Source organism: Alexandromys fortis, unplaced genomic scaffold, assembly GCF_014885135.2.
Source record: "Alexandromys fortis isolate MF-2015 unplaced genomic scaffold, M_Fortis_MF-2015_v1.1 scaffold_68, whole genome shotgun sequence".
NCBI classification, from domain to species: Eukaryota; Metazoa; Chordata; class Mammalia; order Rodentia; family Cricetidae; genus Alexandromys; species Alexandromys fortis.
The window spans coordinates 4,504,775-4,518,881 of record NW_026067948.1 but is presented as its reverse complement, the minus strand read 5'-3'; the positions used below and the strand labels follow the sequence as shown (position 1 = coordinate 4,518,881).

The 14,107-nt window shown below is 49.2% G+C and overlaps 1 protein-coding gene across 4 annotated transcripts in view; it reads right to left on the bottom strand.

The window, feature by feature from the left end:
- St6galnac3 (ST6 N-acetylgalactosaminide alpha-2,6-sialyltransferase 3) overlaps nt 1–9,220 on the bottom strand; it is a 463,655-nt gene extending 454,435 nt beyond the window's left edge. For 3 of the 4 annotated variants that reach the window (XM_050149449.1, XM_050149447.1, XM_050149444.1), the window contains exon 1: nt 9,104–9,220. In XM_050149449.1, the coding sequence (XP_050005406.1) occupies nt 9,104–9,121 (18 nt within the window). In that variant the 5' untranslated portion in view covers nt 9,122–9,220. The remainder of the gene's footprint in view (nt 1–9,103) is intronic. The other variant, XM_050149446.1, reaches the window with a different exon arrangement.
- Between the last annotated feature and the right edge of the window lie 4,887 nt (nt 9,221–14,107).

Below are 14,107 nucleotides of genomic sequence, written 5' to 3'. Positions count from 1 at the left end.
TCTTAGGAAATGCATAGGTGGTACCAGGCATAGCTTGTACTCTCTGCACTCAGAGGCTGAGGCAGGAGGATCACTGCCTTGAGGCTACACAGTGAAAGAGGATAAAAATAAACAGAGAGGGGGAAAGGAGACATGGGGAAGGGAAGAGAAAGAAGACAAAGGTGAGGGGCAGAGATGGAGGGAGGGAGGGAGGGAGGGAGGGAGGGAGGGAGAAAGAACAGGAAGTAAGGAAAGGTACCAGAGAGCTGCCCAATGGCGTGGCGCTGTTCTTCACAGCAGAGCACCGCTCAGAGGCAGGAGAGAGAGCTGTGACTGCACCCCATGCTCGTCCCTGTCACCCTGTCACCACATGCTACAGAGGCACCTGAGTCCCTACTTGACACAAATTCAAATCCAACGTGTCCCCCAAAGGGGAGCAGCCTCCAAAGTGGTCATTTGCATGTTCCAGTTCTTAAATCCACAGTGACTGCAGGACCAGATCTTAGTCCCGGATCCTCATCCCCAGCTCACAGCCCATTTCCAACTCCCCTGCCAGCCTGACCTTCTCATAGCAAGATTTGCACACAGATTTCAAAACAGACCAAAGACAATCTTCACTAAGAAATGAAACAGCCTTTAAAATTAAAGTCTTTCCCAGAAAAGATTTAAAACTCCAGCGTTTTCCAAGCTGAGCAAATACTAAAATCTAAGTAGGTAAAGGGCGTTATGAAGCAGTTTCCTCCGAGATTAAAACATTCTAACCTGCAGGGAAGCTCCATGAGACAGAAAGTAACCAACACATAGTATCTTCAAGAAGTCCCCGAAACTGACTAGAATCACTAGGCCCCTCCTTCCCAAGAGCAAACAATAATGACCGAGGGACTGTGCAGCCCAGCCAAACAGCCTGACTGGAAGATGTTTGATCAAGCCAGGCACCTGCAAAGGACGTTCTCCATCCTGCTAAGCCGTCTGCAGGCTGTGCAGTGTGCTCCTGGCGCCCAGCTCTGGGAGCTGCCCCCTGTGCTGGGGTGGGCTTCGGTGACGCAGCTGTCTTTGAGTCATTTCTGCTCCTGTAAGGAAACCAACACCCATATACCTACAAGTAACCCCAATAAAATTTACTGGTTGACCAAGCTAGACTTCAGGGGCATCCACACGTTGGTCTGTCATGAATCCTTATCTGGGGTGAGTAGATATTTGTGTTGAATTCCTCCTCCCCTCCCCCTGGGAAACATCATGAAACCATAGGCGAGTGAGTGCAGAGTTGTATTTCCTGTGGCCATGCACGGCTTTTACACTGCTCTGTAAACACTCCAGGAAGAACATTCCTCGTTTTCTGCTCCCTCTCCAGCAACCTTTTTTTGGGGGTTTACTCCCTCCCATCTTTCTCAGGGACCAGAGGCTATAGACCTACCCTCCACATCCTGCAGGAAATGACATGGCCACTGGAGGAGACTTTGAGGAATATCACCTACCCAGAGGCTGCTGTTTATTAAAATCTCTTGCGATCCTGGGCCAAGGTTTCCCACTCAGCCACCTTCAATCTGCTGGAAATCACAACCAGAGACAGCTCTCTCTTTAACAGAGGGTCAGGCAGCGATAGTGAAAGCATCCCAGCCCTCCTGATGGTGCCCCTTCCTACCAATCCTTTCAGAGCTGCTACTAAGTAGCCGAAAGACCCAACTTGAGGCTCAACCCTCCCCTCCCCGGCTTACTGAGGCACTAATTGGCAGTAATGTGCGGGAAAGGTGTACATCAGAACGGCTGGAGATCAACAGCTGGATTATCCACAGCCTGAATAAAGGGCCTTTTGGGATTCGGGGAACATTTGTAAGTCTACTCTTTCCACTTAGATAACGGCCCCTCTGCACTTTACCTAAAACAGGAAACACAAAAGAATTATCTAGTGTCCACCCTCAGGTACAGTTTGTCTTAAATGCTCACCAACAGCTACAGATTTTTCCATCTGGGGAGATTTAGAAACTGGCTACCCTCAGATCTAAGCCCCTCCACCAACAGCATATGCCCAGGAAACACGATGTCAGCATTTAGTAACAGTGGGCGAACAGCTCCGCCCCCACATCCACTGCGCCACACTGTGAGTCCACGACAATCGGCCTTTGGTTTTCCTGTGCCACATCAGACAGACTGAAGTGGTAGAACCTGAGAATTCCACAGTTTTGTGAGTCTTAAAAAAAATAAATATAATAAACTTGTAAATTAAAAAACAATGCTGGGGCTTTTCCCCAGAGCCCCAGAGGGGCCCTAGGTTACTCTAATTCTATACCGCCCCTCTCTCTCACTCACACTCCGTCCCTCAGTCCCATCCCCCACCCTCTCACCCACTTCCTGTCTCCCACAAGCTCCTACCCCTCCATCCACCCTCAAATGCTAGCACATGCTGTTGAACTCTGGCTTGAGGGGGCAAGTCGAGAGGCTTCTCCCTCTTAGACACAGAATCACAACCTCCTCCATCTCCTCAGTCTCTGACCCTCCCCCGTCCAGTGCCAAAGTCACAAAGGAAACTCTGAGGAAGATAGGAACATGAACATGTGCAAAGTCACCCACACCAAGCGGACCTGGGGGAGAAGATGGTGGCCAGAGGGAATTCTGACAGCCACACAGGCTGAGGTCTACTTCACTCTACCACTTTTGCCACTGAGGACAAGGTATTTACCCTTCCTGGGCGGTGGTGCCTCTGTTTGTTACAGTGTCCTTAGCTCAAGCCCCAGTCAAACGACTCGGCTGCCCAATAACTGCCAGTAGCTATTGTTATCACCAATCCAAAGGGTACTGTCTACACCTGCCACTCACCCCCAGAGCACACTCACACCCAGAGCATGCTCACACCCAGAGTACACACAACCCCCAGAGCACGCTCACACCCAGAGCAAGTTCACACCTAGAGCAAACTCACACCTAGAGCACGCTCACTCCCACAGCACGCTCACACCCAGAGCACGCTCACACCCAGAGTACACACAACCCCCAGAGCACGCTCACACCCAGAGCACGCTCACACCCAGAGTACACACAACCCCCAGAGCATGCTCACACCCAGAGCACGCTCACACCCAGAACACACTCACGCCCAGAGCACGCCCATCCCCCACTGCTTATGAACACACAGCAAACACATCTCCCGAGTCAGGCAGTAGGCCCCCTGTCCTGGGCTTTGCCTGGGCTGTGGTCAGAAGCCTCGCAGAGATGGATTAGATAAAGTGCCTCTAGTGCTCGCGTAGCCTGCTGTCCCAGGGCTCCTCACAGCAGGGCTTTGACGCCTCTGTGACATCCCCAGCTCAGTGAAACCTCACACTTTTCAGAGGCCCCGGAACCTCCTCTGAGAACCACACAATCTCTTAGCCACACAATCTCTTAGTGTCTGGTTTGGTCTAAGATTTGCTTCTTCTGACTTTTTTCTTTCTTGTTTCTGTTAATTAAGATGATCTTAAACGACCCTGACAAAGCTAGGCAGCTCCTATGTCCTGTCCTCCTCACTTTCCTTCTCCAGGTTTCAGGTCACCCTGAATGTTCTATGAAGAGTAACAAGCCTACAAGAAAGACACTGACAGCATTTGAGAAGCAAGGGAGAGAGACAGGCTTTGTTGTTTGCTGTCCACTAGGCTGCAATGTCCACGTCACACCAAGCTGCCTTCTGGCCAATTATGCTCATTTCTGTAACCTGAATCCCAAACAAATTCAGTAACACCACGCTATGCGCTCACCGGGCATTTAGGGGTCGCTCAGTGAAAACCGGGTCAGTTTTTAGGCATACCAAGTAGAGTAAGACAAGGCCTACCCTTAGCTGATTCTTAGCAGGAACTCCCTCCACCCACCGGCCTGTAGGCTCCACCCCGCAGGTCAACCTTTCAAAGGACTCCGCACACTTTGGTTACTGGTTTAACCATTTACATTCCTGACAGCACGTGATCCTCTGTGGCCTGAAAGTGACAGTCTCTACAGACGCTGGGTGGGGACTGGCTGCTGGCACCCTGAAGGCCGCACGCACCCTGCCCCTGTGACAGCAGTCAGGTAGACTAGACAGCGGAGTATATAAGAGATTGATGATAGAACCGGACAACCCTGCAGCCACACAGAGCTAAAACTATAGGACGCCAGGGGATACCTTTCCAACACGTGGCCCTGAACACATGCTGGCGGAGAGCATGACTTTTGAGGGTGTTCCTGCAAAGAAACAGCATGGAAACCGCAGCTGACAGCAAGGACTTGTAGATGCTACCTTCCCGTTTCATAGAGAGTCAGTCGCCCAGTCTTTGCGGCCACTAGTTTCTTACCCACTCCAGAGATAAGGGGACTGAGGGTTAGGTCTCTCTGCCAGGGCAGGCTGACTGCCCCAGAACTCCAAACACTAACAAATGCTGCCCACGGCGAACTTCATGCACTGTGGAGTGTGGAGACCAGGAGTGAACAGATGAGTGAGTTCTGGAGGGAGACGGAAACCAGATTCTAAAGGAACCCAATTATCATTCCGGGTTCAGAGAGCCAAGATAAGCATCTAAAGTCCCAAAGCGTTTGAGGGACACTACCCCTTAGTTTGATGGGCACTGCACTCTGTAGGAACAGTGAGGAAAAGAGCTGCCAAGGAAGGGGCTTGCTCAGATGCAGACCAAATGGTAGGCTCTGGAGTGAAGGGAGAGTAAGGGCAGAACTCAGCACTTCCCTGAGCTGAAACTAAAGCAGCCTGGCTAAGGATTCAGTCTGGGCAGGAAAAGGGGGATCCATGAGAACTAAGTTTGTAATTCTGCAGCACAAGTATGCAATTTCTTATCAACTGGATAAATTTATAAGGACAAATCACTTAAAAGAAAACAAAAGTAACTGCTTAGAAAGAAAGTGGTTAATATGAATGTACAATTTAGCTTCACTAATAAATTAAATTACAAATTAAAGTGGCCAGTTTTCCTATCCAAATTCAAAGGCTCTTAAACACGCCACAGGACCCTCTCTGGGCTCTCTCTTTAGAGGCGGGGGATTCGGCAGAAAGCCCTTATAGACCTCACTCCGTGGGAAAGCAGCGGCTGTTTGAATTGGGGGCTCACTGTCTAGCATGCTAAGGCCGGCAAGAAATGAACCCACTGAGACGGAGGTTGTCATTTCCTGCAGAATAACCAGGACATAGATATTCTCACTTCCCCTACAATGGCCCTTTGAGAGATGCAGGGTCACCCTGGGACAGTACTGTACATTAAAAATTAAAAAAGTGAAAAACAAAACAAAAACCAAAAGCCTTTTCTGTGGTCCAATCCGTAAGAGGTAGTGGCCTATCTAAAGCCCATGTGTTCTGTGTCTTTGCAATGTGGGATGGACATGCACTCCACAGTGTGTGTCTTAGGATCCCGGTTCTGTGAGAAGGGGTCCTATTCAGATGAGTCCTCGGCATGCACAGTGCCCCCACGGGATGGACAGTCCAGCGTCCCCCAAAGGTCAGCATCAGCTGCCATGGATCAGCTTTTCCTCGTAGAGATTCCCGTTCCTGTTGTAGGAACAACTTTAAGAGCATAGCCTGCACCTCTCTTTTGGTTTCCTCAGAGGTAGAAAGGATGGCACACATTCTTAAGTCTTTGTCCACAGAAGAAATGTTTCTAGAACACCAGCTCCAGGTCAATAAATCCTATTCAGCTCCAACAGTCGGTGGGAAGCCAGCCTCGGCTGTGCCCTGTGGGGCGTGTTACTGTCTCCCTCCAAGTTTCCTCTGGCCTTTGGGAACCCGGGCTGTTTCATTCTTTCAAATATTCTTCTGAGAAGCACTCATTTGTAAAGTGTTCCTTCCTTGCACCAGAAGTAAAGCGTGCCCATCACGAGGGTCAAGACCAAGATAAAGATGCCCAAACACAATTTATTTTTTCACTGCTTTTCCTTGCCATTTCCTGGTGCCCATAACGTACAGCCCAAGCCCCCTTCTTGTTGCTGTACCATGTCTTCCTAATATATCACTCTTCATTAAAATGGGACATTAACTCCCAGACCCATCCCCTTGTCTTAGTTGTCTTTCTATCACTGGGATCAAGCACCACGACCAAAAGCCACTTGAGGAGGAAAGCGTTTATTTCATTTTAGTTTCTAGTTCATCACTGAGAGACGTCGGAGCAAGAACTCAAGGCTTCCTGGAGGCAGGAACTGGAGAAGGGTCACTGGGAAACACTGCCTACCCGCTTGCTCACCCATGGTTCACTCAACCTGCTTTCTGGTCCCACCTCAGATTGTCTGAGGTGCCAACCCACCGTGGGTTGAACCCTCCCACTTTAATCACCAATAAAGAAAATGACTCACAAAATTGCCTACAGGTCAATCTGATGGAGGCTTTTCCTCAACCTCCATTCCTCTTCCCAGATGACCCCGGCTCGTGTCAAGTTAACAACAACAACAAAAACCTAACCAATGCACCCCTTCTTTGAGGATGTATTTCATACTCACCTGGGGACACCATAAATCTTATAAGCACACACATGCATACATACACAGGGAAAGACGTACATATATGCACGCAGAAGAATGCCAACATCTAATAAAATACATATGTCATTGCCCTATTAACCTGCTGGAACATCAGGCCCAGGCTCAGTTCCCAACACCCATCTAGGTGAAGGATGTCGCAGAAAATATCTCATTAGAAACAACAAGAATTTTCTGTTCATTGCAACATGATGAAAAATTAATTATAATAATTACCCTTTTTTTTTCTATGCTTTTGGAGAAAGGAGTCCAAACACAAATGCAAAAGGCCGTTCTTGAGCAGAATGTGGTCCTCCTGTTTGGAACCTGTACTCCCCACTCCACCACGGGTAATTTTTCAAAGACAGCACAGGTGAAAGCAGCCTTAGAGACCATTGAGGACCAAGTCGGGCCAGCCTCACCCAGAACAGTCATGAATGTGGCCCAATACATTTACAGCCACGTGTCACACTGCAGAGGCAAAACATTACCAAAAGAAAAGAGGAAGAAAGGGAGGGAGGGAGGGAGGGAGGGAGGGAGGGAGGGAGGGAAGGAAGGAAGGAAGGAAGGAAGGAAGGAAGGAAGGAAGGAAGGAAGGAAAAAGCACTCTGTTCTCAAAGGTGGCAAGGACTGGATGGTGCAGCTTACAGCATCATCCCCCGGGAACGGTTGTAAAGTGTGCAGACAGTTTCAGATCGGGATCAGGATGCAGGTTCACTCTGCCCTTAACTCCAAGTTTAAGAAACTCAAGACCCTCGGCTTCTTTCCCTAGAAGCGGAGCTGCAAACCAGGACACTGACCCTTCAGGACCTATGCAAGAATAAAGCCAAAGCCTGCGAGAAAGACTGGGGGTTCCGAACACCCCAACTAACATGCCACGACTGGACATCAGGAAAGAGTGACACTACACACCTGTCCCACAAAGTCCTTCTCATCCCTACACTGCCATCTCCTCGGAAACATGATGAAGTGTGTGATCACTCTGATCTTAGGTGGAGGAAATCAGTATTCGGGGAAGTGTAAGCGACTTGTCCAAGACTACGCGGGTGAAGAGGCAGAGCCAGAACCTGATGAATGTCTTTGCTCTTTGCTCCTCTTCACTCTGGCTAGGTTATGAAGGCAAACAAGGAGAGGCTTCAGGTCCAACCTCCGTGTAAGTGATGAGTACAAAATTAGATCAGATCTGTGTGTGATCTTAGATGAGCACTAAAGATGCTTTGAGGGGTCTGGGGGATACAGCGCAGTCACAAGACATGCGCTTAGCATGTGTGAGGCTCGGGTTCAATCACACGCCAATCACACATACAGACAAAAGAAGAGAGAGGATACAAGGCAGGAGAGAACGCCATAGGGGAAAAGGGTGACCAAGAGTGTGTGTCGTGATCCTCCATCTCCTTTCAGCAAATGACACAAACGGAGGTGACACTGTGGCCTAGTTCCAGTCCCTGTGTTGAGCTCACAAGCTTCGAGTTTCATACTTGAAGTGGTATCAATGGATTACTTCCCCCTGACTCTGCCACCTTTGGTCATGTCCTGGAAAGTGCTCCAAAACAAACACAGCCAACTCTGGAAAGTCATGGGAAGAGTCTGATTTCCGTGATGGGAAGGTATGCTGGGAGATGACTGGAGTAACTAGAACAGCAGTCCAAGATGTCACATCAAGTTCTGTTGGGGAACAATACAACACACATGTGCACGCACATACGTGGGTATGTGCGCGCGCGCGCGCGCGCACACACACACACACACACACACACAAACACAACTGTTCTCTGATGTTCTCCTTGGTCACACAGCACTTTCACCGGGCAGGAAGTCAAGCACTTTTGTGTTCTCCTCTCAGGGATGGGGAACTTTCAAGCTGCTCACATTTTGATCCAGGAATCGGGCTGGGCAGCTGAGACCAGCGGGACAGAAAACTCAGAATGAGGTGGGGGAGGGGGGAACTTTCCCAGGTCCTCGCCAAATAGGTCTACCCAAAGTCCTCAACCCCATGGCTGAGGCAGGTACTCAAAACACTTAATGAACCAAAACTTGGTGAAAGAATACAGCAAAACGGCGGTAAGCTATGAGTATGTGTTCAAACGTGAGCCTAAGTATGAGTTCATAGGTGAGCCTAAAGAGGCTCAAACTGCCACATATTTCCATCCGATGAACTTTTCCAACAGTAGTCACTGCCACCTGGAGTTAACTCCCCAGAAAACTCATCCCTTCCTATGGGGCTACCTGTGGACCCAGAAGTTTTTGTGTTCCCAGCATCAAAGGCTGAGAGCTCTCCACACCCTCTCCTCTACCCAAACGCTGTGCCCCTCACCCATGCTGGGCCACTCCTTCTCAACCCGTGGCCCCCCACAGGCCGCGGGCTGCCCTGACCGCAAGGCTTGGAGCACCCTGCTCCTCCTGCCATCCCCATCATTCGGCACGCCGCCGCGCGCGCTCCCTGCCCAGTTCCTTCCAGGCAGGCGCCAGCCAGAAGCAGTGTAGGCAAGGAGGCTGTGCCTGATGCACGTTGCATAGTCTCCCACCCCGATGCCTTGGCCAAAGGAACAAAAAGGAAGCCGACGCCAGGAAGACACGAGCGGGCTAAGGATGCGGCGGGACCGCGGCGGGCTCCACGCCTCTGCGCACCAGGCGGGCGGAGCTCGCAAGCGGCCCGCAGCCGAGCGGTTACCTTGAGGATGCAGGCCATGGCGCTATGGATCGACCCTGTGGCTTGCTGCACCCCGGCCCCGCAGCGGGACCACTCCAGTCCACATTCCCGCAGAGCGAGCCGGGCCCGCGGGAGCTGCGCGCCCAGGCCCCACCCCCGAGCCCCGCCACTGGCTGGCGCCGCACGAGGCCCCGCCCTGAGTCACGTGCCCGCCGTGCGGCCCGCAACTGCCTGCTACTCTGTTGCTGCTGTGCTACTACTTGGCTTTTTTTCATTTAAAAAAAAAAAAACTCCTTCTGCAAATCAAGCTCTGCAAAGCCCCGCCTGAAGCAGACCCGGATCTTCGCACCCCACCCCGAGGACAGAAGGTGGCCCTTCCAGCTGCTCTCGCCCATCAGAGAATCCGCAGATGTGCCGCTTTCCAAAAAGTTAACTGTGTTTGGCACCGTCGCGCTACAGGCGTGGGGCCCATCAAAGGATTCTTCGAAAGCAGCTGGAAATGCCCCGGGCTAGCCCTTGGCACTGCAGAATTTCGTGGAGGGCTTCTCTTTCCATGACTGATTGATTGGCTGCCCGTCAGAAAACACGAACAGCTAGAGAAACTGAAAGACTGGACACTCCAGGTCTACACTAAAGAAGTCATACTCCTCACACGACGTGGCATATACACATGTGTAGCATACGCGCACATAAACATATGCAGTTGTGAATGTGGTATCCTGTTGCAAGGGAGTTAGCAAAACGTCTATATACATAACGATACAGTGCACACTGATCACACACTTACATACAGTGTGTGAGAGAGTCACAGGTCTTTGCCACTCACTGCCATGGTCTTAGAATTTAGAAGAACTCGGCTGGAATTTCAACAACCAAGTTATGTATTAGCTTTCCTCTTAAGTTTCGAAATCTAAGAAGGTCCTTTTCAACCGCTCAACCTGAACCATCACATGTTAAAAACAAAGGGCACTGTGGTAGATTTACCCAAGAGGTCCCTAGTCCTCTCCGGGTCCTAAGTTTGTATGCAACAGACACAAGGAAAGGCTGCCTCCCCAAACCAGCCCAGCTAAGGGAGCGCTCATTTCTACAAGGAAAGGACATGCCCAGAGGGCACAGATTTCTGCCTCCCAGTAGTGAAAGAGATCTTTAAATTATCTCCCAAAACATCTGCCCTGAAGAAACCTCTCTTGGCAGATGACTCTAGTTAGTTGGTTCCCAGAAAGTCAGGAAAAGCACATGGGTTGCTGGTGACGGAGGGTCATGAGTTGGCTCACACACCATCAAACAGGAACCAAGTGTTCACGGGAGTTGGTGTGCTTTCGAAGAGGACATTCAACACTCTGAGAGACGGGGGTGGTGATGCACAGCAAAGAAGCTGGAAAAGCCAGAGGCCTGTTCAAGCCACCTGCTTCCAGGCAGCTGTCTGTCAACAGGGAGACTGCACTCTGTCCTGCCGCCCTTCCCCCATCCCTCCTTCAGCTTGGAAGACACATGTATTTTATATGACAGTTTGATCAAGATCTTTAACAAACGGTCTTAGCGGGTGTGCTGGTTAGTTCTGTGTCCATTTCATGTCCATTTGTCTTAAGCTGGAGTCCTGGGGAGAAGGAAGCCTCAATTGAGAAAATGGCTCTGTAAGATCAGGGTGCAGGCTAGCCTGCAGGGCATTTTCTTAATTAGTTTTCTATAGGAAAACAAGATGAGCAAGCCATGATGAGCAAGTTGGGAAGCAGCACTCCTCCATGGCCTCGCGTCACCTCCTGCCCCCGGTTCCTGCCCTTTCCCCCGAGTTGCCTTTGGTCATGGCGTTTCATCACAGCCATAGCCAGGCCAGGAAGACTCAGCAGACTCGTTTGCTCTGGAACAGGACACTCTCGTCACCAGGTAGATGAGGAGGTCAGAGGACAGCTTGTGTGAATTGGTTTGCTACTTCTACCAAGTGAGCCCCGAAGATTGAACTTAGGTTGTCACGCTTAGGGTCAAGTGCCTTTGCCCCCGAAACCGTCTCCCAGATCCCACACTCATTTGTTCATTCATTCATTTATTCATGTCAGGTTTTATTTTTTTAATCTGATTGGCTAAAGGGAAAATCCTTTCGTTACTACAGGAACTTTCAGCTTTAAGAGATTGGTTTTGTGGTGTCTGATATCACGGCAAAGTCATAAGTTAGAGTAAAGAGGGAAAGATGAGAGCTACATGGCAACACAACACAGCTGCTAACCAAGAGGAAAGATGAACACACACACAAATCATCACATGGATTGGGCAGGCTCTATTTGGCAACATATTTAATTGTTTTATATGCCTATATGTATATACACGGGTATTAATTAATACAATTAATTTTTAGAAAGAAGCCGTGAGTTTGAAGGACAGCAGGGAATGGAAAGTGAGGAATGAGAAGAGATACATTCCGTAATTATAATCTCAAAAATAAAAATACCCCCTCCAAAAAAAAAAAAAAAAGCAAAGGTGGTCTGAGCACCCCGCTCCCCGGAAAATCTGCAGGACATCTGGGAAGGGTCAGCAGACTGGTGACCCTTGCTTGGAGACCTCGTTCAAACCTACTCCCCGCAGTCTTTATATGGCAGTATACAGAGCATTAGCAGAGTAAGTGAACTAAGGGACGTGAGCTCATTCACTTCAATTCCTGGAACAATGACTGCTTTTAAATGATAACAAGTTATTTAAAGGAGAAGACTTTCACTGAAGTTATAAAGACCGCAGTTGAAGCAGAGAAAGGCTTTTGTCATCCTTCACGTCTCAGAAAGACACTGCTGGTGGAGCAGTGAGCACGCGTGATTGGCCAGGACATGGTGACTCAGCTAGGATTTCCTACTGCTATGCAGAGATGCCATGACCACTGCATTCTTTTTTTAATTTTGTCTCATTTTATTAATACTTTTTCATTAACTTTACACACTGACCACATCTTCCCCTCCCTCCTCTCCTCCCACTTACTATTATCTAAAAGCAAGAAATGGTAGGATAAACCTAAACTAGAATTTTATAAAATAGGATTAGCAGCTGCTGATTTGGGAGGAGCTACCCTAGAAAAGCTTTTGGTAAGAAAAAAGGTTCTGAATCTACCAGAGATTGGAGGTAGCGCCAGATTTGTAGGAGGTGGGTAGGTAGGAGAATGTAGCCAGGATATTTTTGTTTTAAACTGGGCCAAACATCAAGAATAGCTTGGGCTAGTCTATAGGTATACTTTGATTTTCCAATTATTTAAGTTATGTAACTTAAATCAAAGACCGCCTGACTCCAAAGTTAATAATAAACCCAAACCCCTTTCAGTCAGATGTTCCCACCTGGTGTGATCCTGTGACATCCATGAGTTGAACTCAGAAGTCAGCCATGTTAACCAACACAGCCAGTTGACCAGTGTGAGGACTTTGGCGTTCTTTGGGTTTAGAATACCATCTCGAGTTTGCTCATAAGAAAACCTTTGGATTCATGTCTACACCTCCTAAGACACTGGGAAGTTAATCCAGTGTCAGCTTAGCTGGATTTGGAATCACGGGGACAACACCCTTCTGGGTGTGTCGAGAAGGAAGCTGGGAGGGAAGAGCCACCATGAATTTAGACAGCATTATCCTGTAGGATTCGGCTCGGGAATGAACGGAAACGAAAAGGCAAGCTTGGATATTTAACAAGCATCTCTGCTTCTTGATGATGGACACAACATGACCAGCTGCTTCGTGCTAATGCTGCCTCGGTTTCCCCCACCGCCCTCACACTGTGAGCCAAATTGAACCCTTTCTTCCCTAAGTTGCACCCCCCCCACGAAGATATTTTGTCAACAGTAACTGAGCAATTACAACAGATCCACAAGAGAGCCAGACCCACATGAGGGGGCAAGGCCTTGGGTGAGCGTGTAGGCAAATAGATTCTAACACCTGAGCATGCACATGAGATACCTCGCCTTGTGTTTCAACCCCGACCGTGGGAAAATGCACAACCAATAGCACTTCATGTCCCTCCTAGGGGAGCCCCCACCACAAGCTTTAGTTGGCTGTGATCAACACCATGACCAAAACCAATAGAGGGAAGACTTTGTTTGGCTTCCATGTCCCCATCACAGCTTATCCTTGAGAGAAGTCAGCTGAGGAACTCCAGGCAGGGGACCTGGATGTGAGGGACGGAGGAATGCTGCCCCTTGCCTTGCTCCTCATGGCTTGCTCAGCTTGCCTTCTTATGCAACCCAGGACCACAGGCCCAGAGGTGGCACCAACCCACACAGGGCTAGGTCCTCCCATATCCATCACTGATCAAGAAAATGCCCTATACACTTGGCTACAGGTCGATCGGCAGTGGAGACAATTCCTCCATTAGCAACCCTCTGGCAAGATTATTGCAGCTTGTGTCACATTGACCAAAAACTAACCAACGCATCCCACAGCCAGGCCTTCCCATACAAGCTGCCTCCCACCAGAGATTCTCATTACTGTATCTGACGTCTCCACAGGCCTACGATACCTGCTTCCCTTTATCATGAGAGCCTGAGAGTGGCTACTGTCAGGACACTAGACACAGGGCCCTGGACTGTCTTCACGGCTTCCAGTGGCCCATCTTCCCTCCCAACCTGGCCTGTCACCAGTGAGACGCCAGCATGCCTTAGCACTCATGAGACGTCAGAAGTCACGAGCTAAATTTTATTTAAATTCATTTTTGTTTCATTCCAAACAGCTCCGTTACCAAGTCATCCTCAGAGTTATGAAATACAGTTCCCTGATAGAATTAAAATGCAGACTCTCATAACTTTGCCAATTTCACCCTCCACACATATTAATTTAATATATTTATATTCAACAGAGTCATTTATTAAGGTTTTAATTGGGTTTCAGAGTTTCCCATTTGAAGATGCGAAATGGATTCCAGATACAATAAAACTTTTCCTTGTCACGCACTACATAAATCACACTCCCATCAGGGCTGACTGGAAGATCCATTAGGAAGTGTGACGGGAAGACCATTCTCTTACACTCAGTCAGCTTAGGACATGACGTTTTCCCCTAGAAACCA